We start from the raw sequence: 25,791 nt of genomic DNA on the forward strand, positions 1-25,791 counted from the left end.
GCCGTACTTCGGCCTTTGGTCTGCTCTACAAGCTCAAACCAGCTCTTGATTAGGACTGGATCTTCACATAGAGCTCTCTGCCTATCGTACGCTCGATTGAAACGCGTCGTAAGACTGTCTGTACGCTTGACAAAGTTGGCTAGCCACTTCTGCCCAACCTGGCCAGCGCCGCGCGCAGCCAGCAGCTTATCAGCCATATCGCGCACAGCAGCATACGTGGGCGCAAATCCACGTAGATCTAGATCAAGTATATGATCAACTATCACCTCCTCTTCTAGCTTAGTGAGCTTCTTTGAGTTAGGCTAGCAATCGCGTCGAGCAGGTATACCAGCGCGTCGGCGGCGGATTGTTCGTTCAGACACGTTGTAGACAGCAGCAGCACGACAATTACTTTGTGTTTGATGGAGATTAATAGAAGAAATAGCAAGCTAAATATCTGCTTCATTTAAAGCTAATTAAGTAGCGCTACGTTGAGCCATTGTTCGTTGAGATAGGAGAGGTGCGCAGGTTTGGTGGGGTGCGGCGCTCGCTTACCTGCGGCGCTCGCTTGCCACATACGTTAGTCATAGATAGTATGTTTTGTTCTTTGTGCGAATTAGAGTAAGTATCTCTTGTGAAGTGATACAAGCCTTGAACCCATGCAAGACCATGGAAATTGGTGGTTTTTTGTAGACTGGTTGGTAGATTGTAAGAATGTATTCAACGGTTCTCTACTAGACTTGCAAGAACAGAGCCTGAATACCGAGAATACAGAAGTAACAAACCTGCATTTGGTACTAAGGCGACCTAAAGACACTATACTGTGCGGGCTAACAATAAAAATATAAAGAGGCGCATGATGCATCTGCTACTATAATCTTCTATGTTTTCGCGAATCGAATACGGGTATCACATCTAAAGTAAATACATCGACAAAGTTGGACAAGCTCCTATCACGCGACAGGTTCACAAATATAGGCATCTGCTACTATTCCACGAACTAATCGCTCGAATGACACAACATAGATGCTTACCGACTCTGCAATTCTCAAGTTTGCATATACATCTAATAAGCTGATGATAATATATTGTTGTCTTGTTTGCATAGCTAGTAGGCATGTACTGGCACATTCTGACTTCTAAACGCAATGGTAATCTCATTTACCAACGTGGAAGCGCAGGTTCCAGCATACAATATCGAGAAGCGTGGGATATACCTCGAGGCATACACGGTACGTGGAAAGTGAAATAATTGGTAGAGAAGGATACTTCTGGATATAGGGCGAGTTCAAATACTTCAATAACCCCCGCGAAAGAGAAGTGTCCCTAGCCGGATTGGACAAAGGCAAACGTGCTTGCTATTATCAAGCTGGATAAAGACGCTCGTATAGCAGCAACCATCGCAGGCCATAATCATACTATCCTCACTCACCCACTCATTATTCTTGTTTACAACTCCATATATCTACTGCTACATACATCAAGCAAACGCCTCACCCAACGCCTGTGTATACACCCCAACCACGAAGAACGCCCTACTTGCTAAATCCCAACTCATACAAAAACCCCAGCACCAAGCGCCCATGCTGCAGCACATGCGCCGGATCAATATGCTCCATGGTATCCCTTGGGGTATGAATATACGGATTCTGATACTCGGGCGCCGACTCCAACACAAACGAAGCCGGGAACCCGTTGCGCGTTGCAGAAACGTGATCTGAGCACGCGTAGCCGCACGTGCTGTTAACATAGCTAATGTCCGTGTACTATGGGCAGTTAATATTTGTTTCTCTGGTTAGTTTTTTTTTCATTGATTTTCAATATAGCATCATGATTTACTTTTCCCCGGTACGTAAGTAAGGGGAGGGATAAGTTTTCCTTTATTGTAAATTCTCAGGTTTCGAGAAGGGGAGAGGACGAAAAGAAAAGAAAGTAAAGAAAAGGACAGGAAAGGGAGAAAGGTAAAAAAAAAAAATCGCCCGTGTCGCGCTTGGTGTTTTTCTTTTTTCTTTTTTCTTCTTTTTTTTTCTCCTTCCTCCCTTTCCTGTCCCATGCAGATTTCCCAGACGGAGATGAGCGTGAACTGGCGAATGTTCCGACGAGGAAAATTAACACGTCCGCTAGCTACTACTAAAGGAAAAAGAGCAAAAAAGAAATAAAAATAAAAATAAATACATCCTCTTTTGAGAAAGAAAGATGGGAAACGTGCGGCGGGCAAAAAGCAACCAAGTACATAAGTACGTAAAAGAAAAAGTCAAGACTAACCTCATGAATAACCTGCGCAACAAACGCATTCAAGCCGGCGTGCGTAAAATCCGTCATCAGGCCAAAACTCTCCTCCTTGCCCGCATCCAGCGTGCCCCGCGTATACCCCACCATATCCTGCTGCAGCACGCCCCAGACACGCCTGCCCTCGCGGCGATAACGGCGAAACACATCGCGACTACCACGCAGGCCAACCTCCTCGGCCGCATACCAGTGAAACTCAATCGTCTTCTCGAGCCCATATCCATGATGCTGCTGCTGTTGCTGCTGCTGCTGCTGCGACATGACATGCGCGTCGGTGAGCAAAACACGCAGGCACTCGAGTAGGAGAAAAGTACCGCTGCCGTTGTCATCGACGCCCGGTGCGCGCCCTGTTTTGCGCTTCTTCACGTTGATCGAGTCGAGGTGCGCGCCGACGATTACCGTTGTGTTGCTTCTGCCCTGGATGCGCGCGACAATGGATTTCTGGCCGAACTTGGAATGCTTAAACGGGGCGACGCTTACCACCACTGCTGCTGCTGCTGCTGTTGTTGTTGTTGTCGTTTGAGACGCGTGGTTTGCTCGTGCCACGACATCTTGCACCTGCGTGAGAAGCCACTGTGCGGCTTTGGCGCCGCTTTTGGACTTGCAGAAGCGTGTGGGGAAGCGTGTGGAGAAGTATTCTAGGTTCTTCTTGATGGTCGGCCAGCTGAGTTGCGGGATGAGGTTGCGTCGGACGGTTTGTACGTATTGTAGGTCTTGGGGGTAGGGGGCTCCGTGCTTGAGGGATAGAATAAGAATACACACGCCATCATGGGTCATGGTTGGCGTGATCTGTAGACTGAGAGTAAGTACATACCATGATAAAGCTCCATTGCTCTTCCTCGCCACTCTTGCGCGTCTTCCCAAGCGCAAGCTCATTCGTAGATAGGCTCTTTGGCTGGACATGGTTGTGGTCATGGTCTGCTGCGATGACAGTGGTCGTGTATACAACAGCTACTAGGAGCGAAAACAATTTCATTTCCCCCCTGTGTTGATAATGAAGAATAAACGATAGCTCGAAGAAGAAGAGATAATTTCATCTGTATCCTGTGCAAATACATCATGAAAAGACCCTCCCAATCACATCAGTTTAGGACATGTAGACATGCCTTAAAGAGGGAGCATGTGAAACAGTACCAGACCAACCTTTCCAAACCCACATGCTACTGAGCTGTGAAAAAAAGAAACTACGCTGCCTGAGCATGGAGACAAGTTGAAAATCTGCAGATACCATAATAGTTTATCGCCGATGAACAACATACTGCGCATATATGGCTAGACTCCAAACCTGTCCTATCAATGCGGCATCCGTCTTGTGGCTTTCCAAGTACAAGGCAGCTCATCATGACAGCCTCAGGGTAGTCTGCCACCAACAATGACGCTTGGCAATTGCAATGCGAACAATCAATCATCCACCGACGCCCATGGTCACGATGAAAACCATCAATACAGTACTCATTGGTACATATTTTATTCGTAAACCCTCTTCATCAGCCAACTCCTGCGCTACATGCAAATGAATAAAAGTGGGTATAAGTGACAGAAGACTATTCGTCTATACATCTTGACGCAATATAAATGCCACCAAACCTGCGCTATGCTGAACCAGACCTGGTTCTGGGGCCCGACAAGATGAACAATGAACAGGAAGGAAACAAGCGGTCCGTCGCTACGGGGAACTTGAGTATGGGGCACTGCTACCTCCGGCCCTGTACAACCCGTTAGTTAGCATTTTCGAAAAAAGGTTGTAGAGGGAAGCTGACGTACTAAGACGCTTGCGCCTCCTCCAACAGCGGCTCGCTGTTTTCCGAGCCAGCCTTTGGGTGCTTCGCTGCGTCTTTGCAGGATCACAGTGTTGCTCAACAGCCGTGAGTTCATGTCGTACCACATGGACTTGACTAGCGCGTTCTCGCGGCGGAGGTTTTCGACTTCTTGCTGGAGTTCCATCTGTTTGTGTGTTGGTATTTTGCTTGTGAGTGAATCAATGACACGTACCGATCCCTTTTCTGCCGTCTCTGCCTTTGCCTGCTCGAGTTCTTCGCGCAGGGTTTCGTTCATGTCGAGCTGTTCTTGAAGGTCCTGTTACGAGTCAGCATCTAGCCTTGCAATAGAACATGAGAGGAAGAAAGAAATGTCGCCAAGGCAAGTATACTCAGGCAGCAGGCAGGGACAAACTTGCCACAGAGTCATGAGATGGTTGTATACAGTGGCCCGTCGAGACCAGTTGCGCCATGCGAGCCCATGTAGTTTGTCCCGTACCCGCCGTCGAAGTAGACATCTCCGAAAGCGACTTGTTCTTCCCCGGATAGCCCGCGTGTGGTGAAGCCGGCGACACCAGAGTAGGACAGGTCAACGAAGGCTCCAGCTGCTGTCGCCTCATGATGGAGACTGCCGCATCAAATGCAGAAGATGGCTGGCTATGAGAAATTTGTCGAGTACTCACCTTCTTCGCCTTGTCCAGAGCCGCTTCGGCCGAGAGAACCGTCTCGGCAATCTCTGTGCTCGTTGCATCCAGCACTTTCGGCTGTGCTTCAGCAGGGGCTTTGAGAACAGACTCTATCCGTTCACGCATCTCCTGAATCGTCTCGACCCTCTTGAGTTGGAGCAGCTCTGCCGGCAGGTTTTCGCGGTCGAGTAAGGCTGCTCGCAAAAGACCTGCCTTTTCAGCATTTGCAAGTTCGAGCTCTCGCAGTCTGTCGTTTGTTCTCTCTTGCAGCACCAGCAGACGCGCATGCTCCTTTTGCACGCTACTTGACCGCACCTCCTCGTCGACATCGGATTCTGAAAAGGTTAGCTTGGTCATATCAACGTGCTGGGTTACATACTCCTGTTCAGCTCGTTGCGAAGCTCTGCCATCTGCAAGTCCTGCTCTCGCAACCGACGACGAAGCTCCTCCAGTTCTGTCTGAGCTGTTTGGAGTTTCTCGTTTTGCTCGAGAAAGGGCCTTTTTGCCTTGTTAGCACGGGATGAATGGCATTGGCGGGGGCTGTCTTACTTCTGGCTGGTCTCGTCTTTTTCCGCCATCATGTCGGACCGCAGGCCCAGGTTCTCCTGCATTTGCTTGAGTGTCTCGCCTTCCAGAGACTTCAAACGGGCAGTGAGAATGTCGACTCGTTGTTGCAAAGCAATGGCGTCTGCGCTGATGCGTCCGTCAGATGTTGCGGGCTGCTTGACGTCGGATTCTTGATTCGCGCTCTCGTCTTGCGACAGTTCGTCTTCCAGACTGTCACCTCGGTCGGCATGGTGTGCTGATTCCAACTCTCGAATACGCTCTTCAAGCTCCTGCTTGGCATCCTCGGCCTTGTACTGCAACTCGCGTGTCTGCTCCAACTGCTTCATGAGCAGCAAGTTCTCATGCTCCAGACGGGTGCGCTTGCCCTTTTCTTCGAAGATGGCCTGCTCGCCGTTGGCCAGCGTCTGGCCATTCTCCTTGATGATGTTTTGCAGAACCTCGATTCTCTCCTCGACATTTTCAAGCTGTGCCAAGCGTTCACGTGCCTGCTGGTAGTCTTCTCGCAGTGCCTCGAGTTGCTTCGTCTCTTTGGTCAACGACTCAATCTTCTTCTTGAGATTCTCATTGGCTTTGGCCTTTTGGCTTAGTTCGTCACGCTCGGCCTTGACGACTTGTAGCTGGTCACGCAATTCCTGTTTTGATCCTTCCTCGCCCTGCAACCGGTCGAGGCGGCGCTTCTGGCTGTCCATGATTTCTCTTGCACTCGCCAGGTCCTGCTCGAGCTGGTCAATGTATTGGCGGTCACGCAGCAAGTCGTTGCGTAGGTTTTCGACATCGTCGGACTCGGCACGCTGGGCCTGGCCGGCGCGGACGTCCAGGTATGCACTTGCTTCGGCGACTTCCTCCTCGAGCTTGGCTATGCGCTCTCGCGACGACTTGAGCTCCTCATTCAGCTTGGCAACCTGTGTCTTGAGCGCCTGTCGGTCCTTGTTGGCCTCGAACAGCTGTGCCTCTTGCTCGAGTTCGTTGCCCGGGGGTGCCGGCTGGCCAGAGGCCGCACGCGTGGGCGTCCGGTAGCCAGAAAGAACGGGCTCCGAAGTCAGTTCTGCATCGACTCCGAGTTCTGACATGCGCTGGTCCAGGGCCTGCATCTCCTGGATGGCCTCGGCAATCGTCTCGGCCGTCTTGGTGCCCAGCTTGGGCATGACTTGGAGCATGCGCTGGTTGCTGCGGGGCGAAAAGCAGGCGGCGAGCAGTACGGCCATGGTGAGCTTGGCCACGAGCATGGTGGATCCGTCGCGGGCGCCCGTCTTCAGGTCCGGTATCATGCGCTTTGTGAGGACGGGCAGCTGCTCGCATTCCTCGCGGATGTACGTCGACGTGGTGCGCTCGATGTGCTTGAGGTTCTGCCATCGCGGGATCCAATTGTCCGACTGGCGGCGGTGGTTTTCTTCAAAATTGGGCAGGGACTCGTTGAAGTAGTCGGCGTCGATGTCGGCGAGGATCTGCCACAGAATCTGGCCGTCCTCGAGCTGGTTGAGCGAGGTGATTCGGTAGGGCAGGTCGAAGGTGTTGACCTGCATGCGCACCTGGCCATCAGCGACTGCGTGGAGCACACATGGGGGGTGGGAGGGGGCAGAGAGGGAGGCATACCCAGTCCAGGAGAGCCTTGAGCAGCTCGGGCTTAAAGTCGTCCATGATGTCGGGCGGTTGCGTGGGCGCGGGGCTTCGCTTCACGACCCGCTTGTGTGCTTTTCAATGTCTATGCGTGGGCGGTAGAATGCGAGTTGGCCGTCATGCATTTCGAGGCGGGCGGCGGCGGCGGTGCAATAACTTGTAGAGGGTGCTGCTCCACCACGCACAGGCTGTTCCTTGCTCAGGACGTGTCGACGCGTTGAGTGAGGTTGGGTGTCGGAACGCTAGGCCGGAATACAACACACTCCCGCGGGGGCCGTCTTCACCGCTGCATGCGCTCAGATCGCGAGAAGAGGGGTCCGGCTCGGGCGTCGAGATGTTGGGCTTGCGAGTCTGGTAGAGGGCGACGTGACGCGCATCATGGCCATGCCCATCCGCCTGCTGAGACGACACGCACGTCCCCGTTGGCCTTTGGGGCGAGCCGTCATGGCGGGGAAGGGGCCGCTGCAAGTGCAAGCCTCACTCGCCCACGCCTGTTCTACACCTACACCATGCTGCCAATTCTACACTGCCACGCCGCATAGTCGCTGCGCTACCTCTGCACTGCCAGCCATGCCTGCTGCGGGCCCTGCTGGCCCTGTTGGCCCTGCTGGCGCCGTCACATTCACGTGCATCGTCGCCGCCGTCGCCGCCCATGCCCGCTTGTTTCAAGAGCTGCCGTTCAATTCAAATCATGTCGTCTCCTGACGCAAAACCACAGACTATTTCCAGCCCACCAACAACCAATGCCTTTTCGCTAAACGCCGGCCCCAAACCCAAAAAGAAACCACACTCGTCCAAAAGCAACGTCGCCGCCACATGTCCCGTGGCCATACACAGTGCCTCCCGTCGTGTACCTGCGTCTTGCTGCGTCACTAGCCTACGCCTTGTTGTTCTGCGTAGTAACAATGCCGTCCTCCTCAATCTCGCACTTGTACACGTCGCTCAGCGCCGTAACCACCTCGAGCGCAGAGGCTGGGGCCGAGGCAGCGAAGCCCTTGATGATGTTGTACTCGTGCGTAATAACACCTACAAGCATTGCTCACGTCAGCCTCTTTTTTTTTCTCTCTCTCTCTCCACATGTCGCGCACACGCCGCAAGCTATGCGCATGGGCGGAAAAAACAAAGAAAGACCGTCTGTTCTCTTACCCTTGGCCTTCCGGATAGCCTCCTTGCTCTGCTCGACAATCTCATCCGGCGTGTCGTTAGGCCAGGTAACAATGACAGATCGATGAGGGGCAGCAGCCATGGCGAGGGCAGCAAAGAGGGCAATCAGGACAGAAAGGAGAGCGGAGCGCATGGTAGTCGGTCGGTGGCAAGAGTGCAGCAAGGTCGTCGGAAGAGCAGTTGCACGCGGGAGCGGGAGTCGGAGGGAGTTCCTTGAGGGGGCGCGATGGCTCCGTTGCTGTGTCTTATCGTGTGCTGAGGGGTAGTACCAAGACGTCGACGGTTGGGGAAGCTGTTTGTACGTGGCTAGCGACAACGAGGAAGGTGGTGGTGGTGGTGTTGCAGACGACCCGTCCAGAAGCGGCAGGCGGCAAGGCGCGTCATGGTCCCGGGGCAGGTGCCGCCACCTCGCATAGCATCGCATCACCTCACATCACATGCCGCTGCCAAGACACGCCGTACCGACATGCATACATGCATACATACGTACATACAAACATACAAAACATACATGGATACAGGGCTCTACTCATTCAATGGTCTATTCAGACTTGCCACCTAGCTCCAGGCTCACGACAAGTGCCGCTGCAATACTGTACCAGAACGAAAGAAAGAAACAAGGAAAAAGACGCCGCCTACGTGGCGACAATGCTCATGCCAATGCTCGTACTATGCTCGTACTATGCTCATGCTGAACGTTTCTTTTAGCGCACCAAGGTGCCCTCGTCGTATACACAATCGATGCAGCCAAAGCAACGCACAAATCAAGGGGTAGAATACAAGTCAGTACAAGAAGAGAGAAAGGAAACAAACGCAAAAACCACTCCCAATGCCTCATGTCCATGCGCCGTATGATGCCAAAGGATGCCAAGGCTCCTTGATGATGATGATGATGATGATGATGATGATCGTGCAGTCGTACTGTACAAGACCAATCTGCCCGATACAAGAGCGTCCATGCAAGGGACAAGCTGTCCCGCCTGACCGCTCACAGACAAGACCGATAGATAGAAGAAAATATCGACATGCGACATGGCCGAGCTGCACACCCGTCCTCTCGACTGGTACCCGTGCTGCCCAACCACGTGCAGACGCCTTCGTGTGCTTCTGGGACGTACCATACTTCGTCAAGTCGTAATGTCGTCCAACATCTTTTGCGTTGCCCTAGAACCACTGTCCCTGGCCACCATTGGGCTGTGCAGTGCCGTACTGTTGCTGCTGCTGCTGCTGGTAGCCCTGGTTGTTGTGCATAGAGTTGTGCATGAGCTGAGGAACCGAAGGGTTGCTCAAGCGGTGCGGCTGTCGGTGCGGCTGCGGCGAAAGAATGCTGGGTCCATAGTTGGCATTGGACGTGTAAATGGGAGCTTGGTGCTGAGGGCCGTAGGCAGAGCTCGACTCGGAAGAGCCCTGTGCAGTGCCGGGAGACGCATGGCCAGAAGAGTGACGCCCCGTGTACGCAGCAAGACGGCTCTCGCGCTCTCCAACCTTGCTCATGATGCGGCGACCGTACGGAGTCTGGCGGATAGAAGGCAAGATCGGACGCATCGCCTCAATAAGGTGAACACACAACTCGGCAGGGGCAAACTCAAGCGCCGTCTGGATCACGTAGTTGCCGTACGAGTCGCGCATGAGCTGCTCAAGTTGCTCAACGTCCAGCAACTCCTCAATCATCATCGACTTGACGTGTGGCTCAGCACAGCGGATGCACTTCTCAATGACGTTGGAACTGAACTTTTGCTTGGACAGCTCGCAAATCTTGCCCTGGAAGCCCTGGCACATGGGCGTCGTGAAGGAGGCATCGTTGAGATCCAAAATGTACTGGACAACGTAGTTGCCAAAGGGATCCTGTACCAAGTGGAAGCTGTGGGCCGTAATCTTGCGAATGAGGTCCACCTTCTGGAAGCCCGAGGCATGGTCGATGCAACGCTGCAGGACGCAGCAGCCATGTCGGTGGGTGCCGACAGTGATGCAGTGCTCGCCGACCGCATCGAAGATGAACTGCGCATCAGGAGACTTGAGGTGGTTCAGGCACTTCTGGATGACGTGATTGCCGTTCAAGTCCTGAATGAGATCAACAACCTGGCCCGACAAGGCTCGGATGATCATCTGCGTCTGGTCGTCGGTCGAGATGAACTCAATCATCTTCTGCAGAGCCCGAGTTCCGTGCTGGTTGAATGCAATCTGGACCATGGCGGGAGCAGCGTTGCGAACAAGCGTGTTGCGCTGCTCGTCGTTGCAAAACTCCAGCAACTTCTGGCAGAGGTAGTTGCCAAACGGATCCGTCATGAGCTCAACGACATGAGGCGCCGTCTCATCAAAGATGATCTGGATGTTCTCGGCGTTGCGCTCTTCGAGCTTCTTCTGCAGGAAGCGACATCCATGCTGGTCCTTGCACAAGCTGTAAATGTCCTGGCGTGGCATGCTCTTGAGATCGTAGTTCATATACTTGTTGGCATCGTTCTGCAGGCGGCGGCTCTGAATGACACGAGCTTGGCTATCTTGAACACGACCACCCGGTCCGTAGGTAGCGTAGGGGTTGTATTGCGGTCCGCCACCGTACATGCCATTGGGGCCATAAGCCTGGGGTGCTCCGTACTGAGCCCCAGGTCCTGGTCCCTGTCCTGGTCCTGGGGCGGCACCAGGCCCAAGGTTGAGGTTGTTCATGGCGCCGTTGAGCATCGACATGCCATAACCATAGTATCCAGGGTTGGCTGCTGACACGCCCGAGTACTGCGACATGGCTGGCGAACCAACACTTGCTGACACTCCGCCATTAGGAGCCGCTGACGTGACCGAAGGACCGAATGGGGCAGCACTTGCATGCAGACCAGACTGAGGAGGGCGGTATTCAGCCTCACGGTTACCAATGGAGAGGTCGCGGCTGTTACGGTTTGACATGGCATTCTGCGGAATGCGACCGAGGCTTGCGTTGTGATTGTGGAAGTGCTGCTGGGCATGGGAGGTGAAGCCAATACCATTCGCTCCGTTGATGCCAGCGCTGTTCTTCAAGGTGGGAACATCGTTGGTAGAGTAAGATTGAGTCAGCTTGGGCATAGCATTAGTAGGGCTAGCAAAGCTGAACTCAACCGAGCGACGGTTGCTGTTTGCACTCTTCTTGGGGGTATTATCGCCATTGGTGTTGGAGCGGCCAGACTCGTAATCATCAACTGGAGGGGCTTTACGGAATGTGTTAGCAGGAAGCGACTGTTGAGCTTGACGGTGACGGTAGCCGTTCCAGCCTGTGGACTGGGTTTCCGGGCCAGGGGACTGGGAAAGGGCCAAGTCAAGCGCAGCAGAAGAGGCAGAGAGCTTCGTACCATTACCGGCGCCGTCGCGGCGAACCAAGACGGGGAAATCGTCCTTTGTGTTGCCCATCTGAAGAAAGCCGTTGCGGTCTTGAGAAGTAATCGACCTGTCTTCCTGGCCAAACAGAAATCCAGCCGTGTCAATGTGCCCAAGGACAGATGACAGATCCGGAAGATCTGGGCGGATGCCATAGTCCATGCGTGTGACGGGCATTGACATGCGGTTGCTTCTGCTTGAGCTTAGTGATTGGGCGAGGTCAAGGGAAATTGCATTTGAACTTACTTGCGTGCGGCTGGGCTCAGCGGGGTGAAGTCATCGTTCTCAAAGTCATCGTGGTCTTCCTCCGAGTTGCGACGAGATCCGGGCATCGACTGCGAAGGGAATTTGCCGTTGGTACCACCTTGCAGATTGGACGGGGGGGATGTAACCTGCGAGTTGGCGCGGCTACTGCGAGTTGTTGTCATGGTTGGGTTAATGCTTGACATGCTGAAGCGGTTGGGTCGAGACAAGGCAGAAGGAAAGCCGTTGGCCTCGTTATACTCTGGGGGAGTGGTGGGCTGGCTATGCGCGGGCCCGCCGTAATGGGCGTCGTTTGGGAAGCGGTTGATGTCAGCTTCGCCGTGTTGAGCTTGCAGGTTGAGCAGTTCCATCTCCGCGTCAAAGCGCCGCTTTGCTTCTTTGAGATACTCGTGCTCGATTCGTTTTCTCTCAAGCTAGCAGACTTGTTAGCTGGTCACGGAGGGGGGGGAAGGCCGACAAGTGGGTTTGATGTGAGGCAACAGCGTCGCCAGGTGGGGCCAAAAAAAAAACAAGTGAAGGTAGAGACAGATGGGGATGGGCAGGAGGCAATAGATACCACGGAGCAAGATGGGAAGGCTTGTACGTATAGCAACCAGACTGCGAGTGTCTGTAGAGCTGGGCCTAGGGGGGAGACTTGTTGTGTATAGGAAGAGAGAGAGAGAGAGAGAGAGCGAGAAACAAAAGAGAGCAAAGTTGTTTATCAGGCGGTTCCGTGGGGCGAGCAAACGAACTTGGCGGCTATAATACTCATTCCAGGAGGAAATGAGGGGGGGTTTGGGTGGTGTCGGGTGAGGGGCACTAAAAGACGCAGTGAAGTAGACTTACGACTTGGAGCTTATGGTACGTCTGTTGAGATTGGTCGTTAGCGGCCACTCTTGTTCACAGCGCATAGACATGACTGAGGAGCATACACGCTGAATACCAAACGCAGGAGCTTGAGGCTGCTTGGAGGAGCCAAGTGCCGTCGAGGCTGCGCGGGTTTCAACATGCAGGGTGCTCTCGAGCGCCGGCGCGTGTTCCCCAGGCTATGGTTGTACGAGAATGCCGACATACCGCTGTTGTAAACTCGGTCGGCTCAGCCGCCTGTCTACGCTGTTGGCCGATGGGGGACAATGGTGTGCTGAGGGTTGGGATGTTGTTGGTGGTGAAGCGGCGATGCAGGGTCGCGCGGCCATCGGCGTTGTGAGCGGCGCGATTCAAGGAAAAGAAGGAGGATTCATCGCGAGGCGAACGGAGGCCGCTGGCGCCACCCATGCCGTGGTAGGCCATGGTGAGCGAGGTGGAGAGAGAGGGAAACTAGAAATACACTGGCATTCACGTCAGGGCCCAAGGTCGTTGAAGCTGGTGTGGGGGTGTGGCGGGCGGTGTGGTGTGGTGTCGGGATGGGATGGGATGGGATGGGACGAGAGCCGCGGTTGGGCGCCCCCCCCCCTCCGCCCTCCGTGTCTGGGTGGGAGCGTCTCGCGTTGGGGGGGCGTTGGGGGGTGGGCGGTGGGCGGATACGTACAGGATAAATGGTACACGGGGCCAAAGCCCTTTGTGTGGGCGTGGAGTGTGCGCTGTGCTTGGGCGTGGAGTGTGGAGTGCTTGGTGTTACAGAGGGTTGGCGGAAAGGCAGGCAGAGAGCTCGGAACGGAGGCACTCGCAGGCGCGGGAGTGGTGCAGTGCAGTGCAGTGCGGATCGCAGCAACAGCAGCAGCAGCAGCAGCAGCGCGCAGTGGAGTGGAGAGGAGAGGGCGTGGTGTATGCAGGGAGCGAGTCGTGGGCCAGGGCTGCAAGTATGGTATTGGCCAGCCGTTGGGCAGGCTGGAGGCGGCGAAAGAAGATAGAAAGCAGCAGCGCCAGCCTCGTCACAGGCACAGGGCAACAAGGGCAAGAGAGGCAACAAGGTCAGGGTCCTTCAGGGGACAGCGCTGCACGGCGCTGCACTGCACTGCGCTGCACTGGCACTGACGGCCTGGCACTGGCACTGGCACTGGCACGGCCATGGCCATGGGCATTGGCACCATGTGGCGCGCCCGCTGCCCTTCCACGCACTAGCTGCTCCTCTACTACAGTAGCACGCCCACCAGTATACCATCTACCTAGCTGTACGGAGGTGACTATTAAAAGTTCCTGCTAGCGCCACGCTAAGCCGCTAGCCTATTAGTCTAACTATTTTTAGCGCCTATACCAATTTTCTAAGCCACTAATAGCTTATATACTTATTCTTTTAAGTATTTTTAATCTACTATAGCTCTAAATATAGATATATTAACCTAATCTTTTAATATTATATTAAAGTTAACTTTTAGTAGTATATTTATATATAAAATTATAGAAATAATAAGTATATTACTATATATGATTAACTTAATTCATAGTAGAGCCTACAAATAAGGATTTAAGCTTAATATATGCTTAATTGAAATCTTTTTATAGTACTTTAAAAATACCTTACGCGTAAGCTACCTTTATAAATGAGAAAAAATATATAATACTACTCTTAAGAATATATACTATAATAAGTATAGAAAAAAAAGCTATACTAATATTACTAGTAATTTTAGTATATACAGCTATAATACAGTATTATCTATTATATAAAAAGTTTTTTAAGTAGCTAATTATAATAAAATAAAGCTAATAAGAAAGCTTAAGTTAATAATAGAGATAAGATAAAAAACTCAAGTAGTGTCTTACTTATAAAGATTAGATACTTAAAGATCAAAGAAATATCATTCAGTTAATTAAAACTTTTATTATTTTTTACTACTATTATAGTAGCTATTATATATAGTAACGCTTAAATAGAGTTTTTACTAAAAGTATTATTCAAGAGTAGTAAAAAAGCTACTCTAAATTTATATTTTAAGGCTACTTTGTTATAGGCAAGAGAGGCCTAACTAATAAGTATGTATTCACCTATTGTACAAAAGAAGAAAGATATAGAAAAGAACTATTTAGAGGGCCCTCTTTTTATATTCAATACTTATACAAATACTTAAACCTTTAGTCTTTCTTCTTACTTAAGCTTACTTATATATAGCTAACTACGTTATTTAGTTACGTAACTAAAGCTATATAATTTACTACTATATAACATATAGGTTATACCTCTCTAGCGTAGCCCTTTATAATACTCCGCTTCTTTACCTTCTCTAATATCACGTGCGTATTCCTTAGTCTTCTTTTCCTTTCTTTTTATTAATTTGCTATTATATGTTTAGCGTCTTATATAGTTAAAGTAAAGGCAAATAGTAAAAGTAAAAAAGTGTTAAGTAATAGTGCTATAGAGCAAACGCTGTCTAGTGAGCATAAATACTCTTCTTTCCCTACCTACTACTTATTTCCTCTATCCTTTTAGCTTTAACTTTTCTCTTATTATTGTTACTTTCTTAAGTCTTCCTATATGATAGCTAATTATAAGATATTGTTAAGAGTAGGATCTTGAGTGCAAGTAATATAAGACTTCTGGTGTCAAGACTCTTGGTTGGTTTTCGCGGATGAAGCAACAGGGTGATATGAACAGTGTCTCTGCAAGTAACTCGTATATTGTACTTGTACTCGTAACTTAAGTTGAACACATCGAGCCATAAGGGCTCAATGCCTATTGCTATATACTTGTGATGCTCGTAACCCTCGGTCAGAGGAGCCCGAGCATTCCTCGGTGGCTTATGTACGAGGTTCATTCCTCGATGGATCATGTACGAGGAGTCTGCCAAGACTCTTCCTCGTGCATGCGCCACCGAGGAGGTCACGTGATACGTGCCCCCGCGTTACATATGGCTGGGTCGACTGGCCGTCGATGCTTCTTAACTTAACCGCCGTGCCCCTTCCTTCAGGTTCGTAACAGATATAGGCTCATAGCTAAGTTAACGCCTTACATTTTTACATAAATAATAGAGTTCATAATACTATTAAGTAGGCAACTACTTAGATCTTTTATATTGCTTATTAGTTACTTACTTATATAAAACTAGGTGCTATTTAGGCTATAGCGCCTATTATCATTAGAAAAGTTAACCTTAATAACTACTAAGTCTAGTATATTTTTAACGCGCAGGTTGCTAAAGAGATTTACTAAGTGTTTACTACTACTTTTATAAGTGTTACTTGCTTGTTATATATCTAAAATAGCTAACTAGTATAGCTTAAGCTTTACTAAGTCTTTAATATATTCTACTATTTCAAGGGGCTATTGCTATATAACGCTACCTTTAGTCTTAGCCTTAGTAGTTATTCGCCTATTATCGCTTATATAACGCTCTACGCCTATTAAATCTTAGGTGGCTAACTCTTATACTTTAAGGCCTTCCTTGTCTATTTACGTAGTGTAATGGGCGGGCCCAACGGGCCGAGCGTACGACTACTTACGCCATCCATAGCCAAAAAGGCAGTAACAAGACTTCAAGCTTCTTGAAGTCTAGGTAGTCGTATAGATATACTCGATCACACACACACTTTAGGCGTAGCCTCTTACAATACCTCCTCTCTTAAAACGTACGAGTATATCTACTACTTGCCCCCATAGGGATCACGCGACCCTTGTCACGTGACCATCACGCGACCCTTGTCACGTGATCACATGGCCCTTGCCACGTGTCCTATGTGAGCCAACGCTTCTGGCCTGTACCAGAATCGAACGTTAGACCCTTAGGGTAGCTTGAAGTAATGTAATGGGCGGGCCCAACGGGCCGAGCGTACGACTACTTACGCCATCCATAGCCAAAAAGGCAGTAACAAGACTTCAAGCTTCTTGAAGTCTAGGTAGTCGTATAGATATACTCGATCACACACACACTTTAGGCGTAGCCTCTTACACGTAGCGCCCTTAATACTACATTTTATAATAACTATACGCTAGTCTTAGATAAGGCAAAAGAGTTTATAGCCTTTGTTAGTTATGTCTCTATCTATAAAGAGTAAGAGGGTGCGTATAGCAATTGCATCTAGTAGGACTATAGCACCTATTATATAGCAGAAAGAGGGGATAGTTTATCTATCTATACGCTAGCTAAGCATTGTTTTTTAGGCACTAAAAGGGATTATTTAGCCTCTAGGGGTAGCGCTAAGTCTTTATTACTTATTAAGTAGCTTTTACTTTTAGCTATTTTATAGCTAGCTGTTAGGTTTTGATATAGAGGAAGTTTAAGCGAGCTATTTATCTAGGGCCTTTATGTCTTTAAGTGCTTTAGCTAGTTCCTAACTTCCCTCTAAGTAGCCTATCTAAATAATAAGATATTATAGTTCTCTATTTTGTATTTATTTATTTGTGATGCTTTATGTAAGCTATTCTGAATAGTCTTCTTCCTCTCTATCTTCTTATATAACAATAGCTATAAAGCTACTATTATTAATTTATTATAAGAGTAAGAGGTTGTTAGATACTAGCCTTAGCTTATCTACGTAGAAGGATTTTATTTCCTAAGGTGTAACGGGCTGAACGCCCTTTGGATAGCTCCTCGATGGAATCTCGGGCCAAGCTGCGCGCGCACCATCTGAACTACGTTCAGACCGAGCAGCGCTCAGACAACGCGCTCAGATACTCCGGCATAACCTTTCTCCGATAAGTAAATAAACACCACGTAAGCAGAGTAGATAGCTCCTTATCGAATACAACCTCTTGTATACCTCGCGATTGCTCCCCGGAGCGCAGCCCCTTACATAAGGCACTATAAGTTCTACCTAGTAGGGGTCCTATACGTAGGCGACCTGTACTTTCTACTTTTCTAGTCTAGCCTTTTACTTATCTAGGCTATTTATATATTATATAAGTCTAGCTAGACCTGGTTTTCTACTTTATAAGTAGGCGATAGTTTATAAAATTTATTCACCTACTTTTCTTACTCTTATTAGGCGTATAACATTACTAAAACTACCTAGTTTGCCACATTACTAATCGTACGTACTATCTCTTTAGCTACTACACTTGCTTCTTAGTTATCTAAAATAGCTTCTTTTTAGGGAAATAAGGTATTATAGTAACTATAATAGAGATAGAAGGGGGATACACCTATAGAGGCGTTTATATAGCAGTTAAGCATAAGTTCTAAAAGGGGGTAAAGCTAAGCCTAATTATCTTAGTTATAGTTGCAAAAGATCTATATAACTACTTCTATGTCGCTTTTAGCTTATTCTATTATTTTTATCTATTTATAGGTAGTAAGCTATAGAAAGATTCCGCTAAATATTTAGTAGCTTATAGATGTTCTTCTATAGTTAGCTTGCGAACTAGGGGCTGTAGTTAGACGTAATAGACTATAGAAGGCTATAGTAGTAGTAGACTTCTTATATAAAAGCCTAAGCAACGTCTATTATTTTAATCCTATTCATAAGAACTAGTATAACGCCTTTCTCTAATTAGTCCTTTACTACTATTAACATTATATTTTTAAAAGAGTTAGGAAGGCCTATAATACAATTAACTATAAGGTGCTGCCACGTATGACTAGGCATAGGTAGGGGCTTTAAGTAACTAAACTTTCTATCCCGCTAGGGAGTGCTTTTGTAGTATAGCTTGTAGTTCTATATAAAGTGTTGTATGTTATCACTTATATAAGGCTAGTACTATTCTTATATAATAATCTAATAAGTCTTTTCTTGTCTAGGATGTCTAGTTAGAAGAGATAGGTGAGCCACTTAGATAACTCCTATGCGTAATAGTTTAAAGTCTAGTACCTACACACATCTACGCTATTAGAGTCGTTCTTCTTAGTTAATTGTATAGTCACTTAGCGAGATAGCAACCTTGCGCGTGCTAGAGAGCAATCGTCTTCCTTCTTGTACAGCAGCTAGTACTTCTTAGTAGATAGTGTCATCCTACGCTACTTGTACCTAATGTTCTTATACTAAAGCTAGAAGGTTTAGAGGTTAAGGTAGTACAGAGGGGTGACACGAAAAAAACGTCACTTAAAAAGTTGTTATTTAAAACTTTGATATCTAGCTAGAAAAAATAGCTAAAAATAAACGGATTGCAGATCTAGAAAGCCAAGATCTCCTAGTTTGGCGTAGTGAGCCCACCTCCTGCTTAGTCAGCAGCTCTCAGCGAAGAAAAATTATAGAACATAGGAGACTAAAATAATAAATATTTCATTCATTGTAAAACAATAGTCCTTACTTAAAAAGGCTTAGTTTTGAGACATGTGATAGTCTATATATAGAAGATCACGTGACATAATTTTTTCCATTTTTAGCAATCCTCTAGAATGAAATATTAAGTTCTAAAGACAAAGTTACTGAATTAAGTTTAGTGTATTACTAAGCCTGATTAATCATAATATACTATATATTTGATTCTTTCTATCCTGAATTTCTGATTTCTGAATTCCTCACTATGGATCCAAAATTTTCAAAATTTGAAGCTGAAGTTGCCCGTTTGTTAAAGGCAAATATAGCCATTAAAAATATATCTATTTTACTTAGTAAGCCACCTAAGGCTATTAGAGACGCTATTTATCGATTTAAAAAGAAAAAAAAATTAGAAAAGAAAGCTTAAAAGAGTTAGTAGAGGCGGAGTTTCAAAGCTTTCAGAAAGAGATAAAAGATCTATTAATAGAGACTTAACTTGGAGCCCTAAAAAGACAAATCGCGGATTATTAGTTGAAAATGACGTCAATATTTCAACTAGAACTTTACAGCGATTTTTAAAAAGAGAGGGCTATTCTATTAATATTGCAAAGAAAAAATCAATTTTAAACAAAGAAAAAGCTAAAAATACATTAAAATACGCTAAGGATATGCTGAAAAATCTATCTAATATTAGATTAGATAGGATAATATTTTCAGATGAGTCAGCAATCCAAAGAGGCAGAGGATATAGAGGAGAATATGTAAGAAAACGCCAAAATAAGCGCCAAGGTCGAGAACAAGTTTCTACAGCCAATAGATGTAAGTTAAAAAAAATCCTAATAGGCTAAAAGTATCTATTTTTGGTCTAGGATCTTATTAATATTTCAATCGATTTTTAGCTTGCTTACTAATAGGGTTATAGCTAGAGATATTACTATCCAAGTTTGGAGAGCAATTTGGATAGGTGGTAGATCTGATCTAGTAGTAATTCGGGCTCCAAATTCTTCTACAAACTTCAATAATCACCAATATATCCGTAAGGTTTCAATACCTTAAGTAAAGCCTAATATAAAACCAGGTAAGTAATATATATATTTTTATATCTAAGAATTAATCTAGCACACCTAATTTAAGAGCTATAAATCCCAAATTCGGATATATTATAGATATAACTAAATACTATCTAGGCTGGAAGTTTCAGCAGGATAACTTCAGAATGCATACTACTGAAAACGTTTTCAGCTGGTTTAAAAGAAATTCAATTGAAGTCTTCCCTCATCCCCCTTACAGTCCAGATCTTAATCCAATAGAAAATGTGTGGAGTTTACTTAAAAACCATTTATCTAAAAGATCTAGATCCTTTTTAGGCTTAGGTAATAACCAGAAGAGTATAGCGGCTTTTACTAGGGCTATTTTTGAAGAGTGGCAAGCTATTCCACCACAGGATATAGATAATTGTATTTTATCTCTACCTAGGCGTTGGCAAGCTGCAGTAGAAGCTAAGGGCTGGTACACTAAATATTAGCTTCTATTCTTAGCGAGAAATAAATATACTCTAAAAAATCAGACTCTTCTATATATCACGTGATCTAACTAGTAAAGATATACTATAACAGTCAGAGCTTAGAGATTAAAGATAGATCTATAGTATATATTAGACTTAGACCTTTTTATATAAAAACAATAGAGTAATCTAGATATTTAGTTTGGATTTATTCCAGCTTCTAGTTTGGGGATTTTTGTTCGCTCAGGGCTGCTGACTAAGCGGATAGTGGGTCCACTATGCCAAACTAAAAGATCTCGGCTTGCTAGATCTGCAATCCGTTTATTTTTAGCTATTTTTTCCAGCTATATATTAAAGTTTCAAAATAACAACTTTTTGAGTGACGTTTTTTTCGTGTCACCCCTCTGTATTTCTAACACTAAGGAGGTTTCTTAAGTCTATATAGGTAGTGCTAAGACGTAGTCTAGTATATAAGCTAGGACTAGCATTGTAAATTCATAAGAGGAGGCATGCTTGTCCCCTACGTCCTTAAGCATATCTTAATCTTAGCAAGATAGCGCGTCTACTCTTATATTATTCTTACTTAGATAATAGCGCAACTTTATATTTAAGAAGCGAGCAAGCTCTAAGTTCTATTGTACGTGGCGTTTAGATAGCTTCTACTTATGAGTAAAGTATTCTAAGTTCTTATAGTCTATAATAACTTTAACCTCTCGTACACTGTAGAGTTTAGTATCCTATTTCTTTAAGTAGTAGATTAATACTAGTAGTTCCTTATTATAGATAGAGTGATTAGCTTTATATGTAAGTAGTTTTCTAGAGAGATAAGCTACTATATAAAGCGTGCCTTTATTATCTTCTTATAGGAATATAGCTCCTAAAGCTTAACTAGAAGAATTATATTCTACTACTATACAGCGTTTAGAGTCAAATATAATAAGTACTTTATCTAAAAGAAATACTTCTTTAAGAGCTATAAAACTCTCTTCTTAAGTAGCGCCTTATTAAAACTTAGTATCTTTCTTAGTAAGTTATATAAGAGAGTCTACTAAACGTAAGAAGTAAAGAATAAACCTTTTATAAAAGTTAGCAAATCCTAAGAAACCTTATACGCCTTAGATAGACGTAGGGGGTTCCTATTCTTAGATAGCTTTTATCTTCTCTAGGTCTATTAAGACACCTTTTCTTACTTCAAAAGTAAACCTTAAATACCTTATACATTAGACGTTAAATTTACACTTATCTAATTTAAGTTATAGTTCTACTACTTATAGTTATTTAATTACTTATTATACGTAAGTATAGTTTTAAGATAGAGAGCTATCTATAAAGATTAAGATATTATTGAGGTAAGTAGATACAAAGTTGTCTAGTAGGTCCTATAAGATCTAATTAATGTAGCGCTAAAACATATTTAGAGCATTAGCTAAACTAAAAGGTATAACTAGCTATTTATATAAGCTAAATATTATCTAGAAGGCTATCATCTATTCTTATCTTTTAGTAATGTATATTTTATAAAAAGTAGTAAACACATCTAGCTTAGTATACTACTTAACTTATTTAACTTAGTTTAGAGTCTTATAGATTAGAGAGAAAGAGTATTAGTCTTTTTATATAATAGCGTTAAGCGTATAGTAGTTAATATAGAACCTTAGTTCTTCTTTAGGCTTTTATATAAAAAGGACTAGCAACGCTATAGAAGAGGTGTTTATATAAATAAAACTCTTATTAAGTAGATCTAGAAGTGTCTTTCTTAGGACTAGTAGTTTGTCTCTAGACATGCTATAGAGTAGTCTATATAGGATCTCTAGTAGCTTGCTATCTTAGAGAATTAATTTAATTTTATAGTCTACGTCTAGGCCTTAGTAAAGTAGTAACTGTACTCTCTCTTTTAGTAAAAAAAGCTACGCGTAGTTCTTAAGGTAAGTAGAGAGGGCTTTCTTTACTTTATTTATTATAAGTTTTACTTTTAGATAAAGAGCTTTTTTAATATCTTTTAGACTAGCTATCAATACCTACACTACTGTAACGGGCTAGGTAGCCCGCTACAGTACAGATAGCGGTGGCTATCTTATGTATCAACTACGCAACGATATCAGCAGCTCTGATATCTTGTGCCAGCCTTTTTGGCGCGGTGGGCGCGTTGTAGTTGCGTGCGCAGTCTAATAGGACTCGACCCGTTACAACTACTTTCTAGTTTCTATTTCTTTGTACGTGTAGTTAGAAAGTAGCAGTAGTAATAGTAGCATAGTCTATCTGCGTAGGAGTGGTGCTCTCCCTACTTTGTACAGAGAATCTATAATATTATAGGAGTAGGTAGTGCTTAGTAGTGTATAGTACTCTATCTATCTCTTCTAACTAGGTCTTTCTAAGGATTATATTAAACTTGTATATAAACAAGATAATATACACTACTACTTTTTATTTTGCCTCTCCTATATTAAGTATAAACTATATTACTTCTTATATAGAACTTATCTTTTATTCTACTATTACTAAGAGAGTAGATAAAAGTATATAATATAGTAGGTTTAGTTAATAAATAAGCTTATTACACATAACTAAATATCCATAATACCTATAGTTAAGCATTATAATAGCATTTATTACACTATTTATAACTATATTTATAGATATTGCTTTTATATGCTTTAATAGTTTAAGTATCCTATATGGTGCTTATATAATATCTCTTTCCTACTTTATTTGCTCTAACTAGCGTTTCTTAGTTAGAGCTTTTCTTTTCCCTTATCTAAGTTATTCTCTATAGGTGCTATAGTAGCTACCTTAGTATAGTTTCCTTGTTTATACGTATAAGTAGTAAGAAGAGTGTTATAGTCTTTATAATAGTATCCTTATCTACTATAGCAAAGATAATATCTCTCTCAATAGCGTCTTTTAATTTTAGTATAAGACCCCTAGTATTCTTTTATTATATATAACCTAGTTACGCCTAAAGTAAAGGTCTAGTTGATCTCTTTAGATATAGCTTAAGTGTTGCTAGAGAAGGGTAACGTAAAAGTTAGTTATTTAGATAATAGTTATTCTATTGCTCTTAGGTTTTCCTACGTAACTCTTATTCTTTATATAAAGCTATTATACTTCTTATTCTTACTAAGCTAGTAGCCTACTTAATACTTAAGCAACTCTTTATCAAGAAAGCTTTTTAAGTAGTTAATCTTTTAAGCGTTGTCTATAGCGCTTAGGCCTACTTCTTAGAATTTTAGGTTAAAGACTTAAACGTAATAAAGGAACTCTTGTCTTCCTTATTTAGTTGTACGAAGGTAGTAAAGAGCCTTCTACTTAATTATAGGGTCTTAGAAGAACTTATCTAACTAAGACTATAGTCTAGCTATTATAGCTATTAGGGTGCTATTTATAAGAGCTTAGACGTACGTATAAAGCGTATTAAAAGCTTGTCCTTTTATACATATAATAATATAGTAAGTTTTAAGTTCTTTACTTAGGTAAGCTACACTATCTATAAAGAGCTTAGCCTATACACGCATCTTCTACTAAGTATATTATTTATAGATACTATAGTTAAATATGTCTATGTTAAGAAGTCTAGGTGTAAGAGGCTACGCCTAAAGTGTGTGTGTGATCGAGTATATCTATACGACTACCTGGACTTCAAGAAGCTTGAAGTCTTGTTACTGCCTTTTTGGCTATGGATGGCGTAAGTAGTCGTACGCTCGGCCCGTTGGGCCCGCCCATTACACTAGGCTTAGGGTAACTTTATATAGGTAGGGCTAGAGTAGTTACTTTGCTTATTTAGTTAGTTATATCTATAGCGCTAATATAAGCTTTTATAAGAGGTAGTATTAAATAAGCTTCTTAAAGTTATCTTATTAGAAGCTTAATCTAGGATATTATTTCCTAGTGTGCGACTGCCTATCTCTTAAGCTATTTAGCCTATTATACGTTGTTAGCTATTAGCTAGTTAATATTTCCTCTTATTATATAGATAAAGGCGATAGATTCCTCGTCTAGCATAGCTAGGCTAGAGGCTAGTGGCGTTCCTTGTAACTCTATCTCTCTCTTCTTACGTTATTTTAGTCTCTCTTATGTCGTACATGTAACGGGTCGAGTCCTATTAGACTGCGCACGCAACTACAACGCGCCCACCGCGCCAAAAAGGCTGGCACAAGATATCAGAGCTGCTGATATCGTTGCGTAGTTGATACATAAGATAGCCACCGCTATCTGTACTGTAGCGGGCTACCTAGCCCGTTACAGTACAAGAGAGATTAAAGAGTAGTAATCTTTCTTCTTATATTATAGGCAAGAGAGGCCTAACTAATAAGTATACATTTACTTATTATATAGAAGAAGAAAGATATAGAAAAGAACTATCTAGAGGGCCCTCTTTTTATAGTTGTTACTTAACGTGGTTCACAAGCGAGTCGCTCACCCAAGCGAGTCGCTCACGCCCCACCAGCGCGTCGACGTCGAGACTGCAACACGTCATGTCTCAACAACGTCAACATTTATTAGCCTATCCTGAATCAGATCTTCAGCTTGCTCTTTTTAATATCCAATCGCAACGTGTTCAAAGCCAAAGACGTGCTGCCTCTATCTATAACGTGCCTCAAAGAACCCTATCTAACCAACGCGCTGGAAAGCGCTCTCGACGCGACTGCGAAGCGAATTCGAAGCGCCTAAATAAGCTAGAAGAGGAGGCTATAGTTAAGCGTATTCTTGAGGAGTCTGCGCGAGGATTTGCGCCTACAAAGCCTGACGTTCAAGCAATGGCTAATAAACTGCTGCATGAGCGTGGGAGCAACCCTGTTGGCAAGAACTGGATTGATAACTTTGTTAAGAGGACTCCTAAGCTCCGCACGCGCTGGAGCCGTCCCTACGATCACCAGCGAGCTACCTGCGAGGACCCAGCGGCTATCCAGCGCTGGTTCGACTTAGTTCAGGCGACAAAGCAGAAGTGGGGTATTGTGGACGACGATATCTACAACTTTGACGAAACTGGCTTTATAATGGGCAAGATTTTATCACAGTTAGTTATCACAGGCTCAGAGGGATATGGCAAAAAGAAGCGGATCCAGCCAGGTAACCGTGAGTGGGTTACTGTGATCCAAGGCGTGGGCGCGTTAGGTCGCCGGCTACCCCCCTTTGTTATCTTTGCGGGCAAGGTGCTTATCGACGTCTGGTTTAAAGACCTGCCTACTGACTGGGTTCTTGAAGTTAGTCCTAATGGCTGGACGAATAATCAGCTTGCTCTTGCGTGGTTAGAGCACTTTGATACCTATACAAAGAGGCAGACTGTGGGTGGGTATCGACTGCTCATTATCGACGGCCATGAGAGCCACTGCTCCGTCGATTTTCAAGATCTTTGCAAGGAGAAGAATATCATTCTTCTCTGCATGCCTGCGCACTCGTCTCACCTATTGCAGCCCCTTGATGTCGCCTGCTTCTCGCCGTTGAAGCGCAAGTATGGCGACTCGATCTCAGGCTTGGCACGCAACCGCACCAGCTATATCAGTAAGGAGACCTTCCTGCCAGCCTTTAAGGCTGCTTTTGAGCAGTCTATTACGAAGGAGAATATCCAAGCTGG

The 25,791-nt window shown here is 45.2% G+C and overlaps 4 protein-coding genes across 4 annotated transcripts; 1 reads left to right on the plus strand and 3 right to left on the minus strand.

The window, feature by feature from the left end:
• Window positions 1–1,514: 1,514 nt before the first annotated feature.
• Window positions 1,515–3,045, minus strand: SETTUDRAFT_110755 (uncharacterized protein; the record flags this gene model as incomplete). The annotated part of the gene is made up of 3 exons (XM_008028158.1): window positions 1,515–1,745; window positions 2,245–2,496; window positions 2,533–3,045. The coding sequence occupies 3 exons, from the start codon at window positions 3,043–3,045 to the stop codon at window positions 1,515–1,517; spliced, it is 996 nt and encodes a 331-aa protein (XP_008026349.1).
• A 4,271-nt stretch (window positions 3,046–7,316) lies between these two features.
• On the minus strand, window positions 7,317–8,449 carry SETTUDRAFT_169434 (uncharacterized protein). Its single transcript, XM_008028159.1, has 2 exons — window positions 8,042–8,449; window positions 7,317–7,921 (listed from the first exon to the last, which is right to left on the minus strand). The coding sequence occupies exons 1-2, from the start codon at window positions 8,190–8,192 to the stop codon at window positions 7,773–7,775; spliced, it is 300 nt and encodes a 99-aa protein (XP_008026350.1). The 5' UTR covers window positions 8,193–8,449; the 3' UTR covers window positions 7,317–7,772.
• A 774-nt stretch (window positions 8,450–9,223) lies between these two features.
• On the minus strand, window positions 9,224–12,934 carry SETTUDRAFT_39839 (uncharacterized protein; the record flags this gene model as incomplete). Its single annotated transcript, XM_008028079.1, has 5 exons — window positions 9,224–11,594; window positions 11,648–12,078; window positions 12,397–12,463; window positions 12,491–12,690; window positions 12,719–12,934. 5 exons carry the CDS (start codon window positions 12,932–12,934, stop codon window positions 9,224–9,226), a joined length of 3,285 nt encoding a protein of 1,094 aa, XP_008026270.1.
• Window positions 12,935–24,973: 12,039 nt separating this feature from the next.
• Window positions 24,974–25,783, plus strand: SETTUDRAFT_72526 (uncharacterized protein; the record flags this gene model as incomplete). The annotated part of the gene is made up of 1 exon (XM_008028093.1): window positions 24,974–25,783. A coding segment is annotated over one exon (810 nt), but the record flags the coding sequence as incomplete, so codon positions are not given.
• Between the last annotated feature and the right edge of the window lie 8 nt (window positions 25,784–25,791).

The sequence above is a fragment of the Exserohilum turcica genome (assembly GCF_000359705.1).
Source record: "Exserohilum turcica Et28A unplaced genomic scaffold SETTUscaffold_22, whole genome shotgun sequence".
Lineage (NCBI taxonomy): Eukaryota > Fungi > Ascomycota > Dothideomycetes > Pleosporales > Pleosporaceae > Exserohilum > Exserohilum turcicum.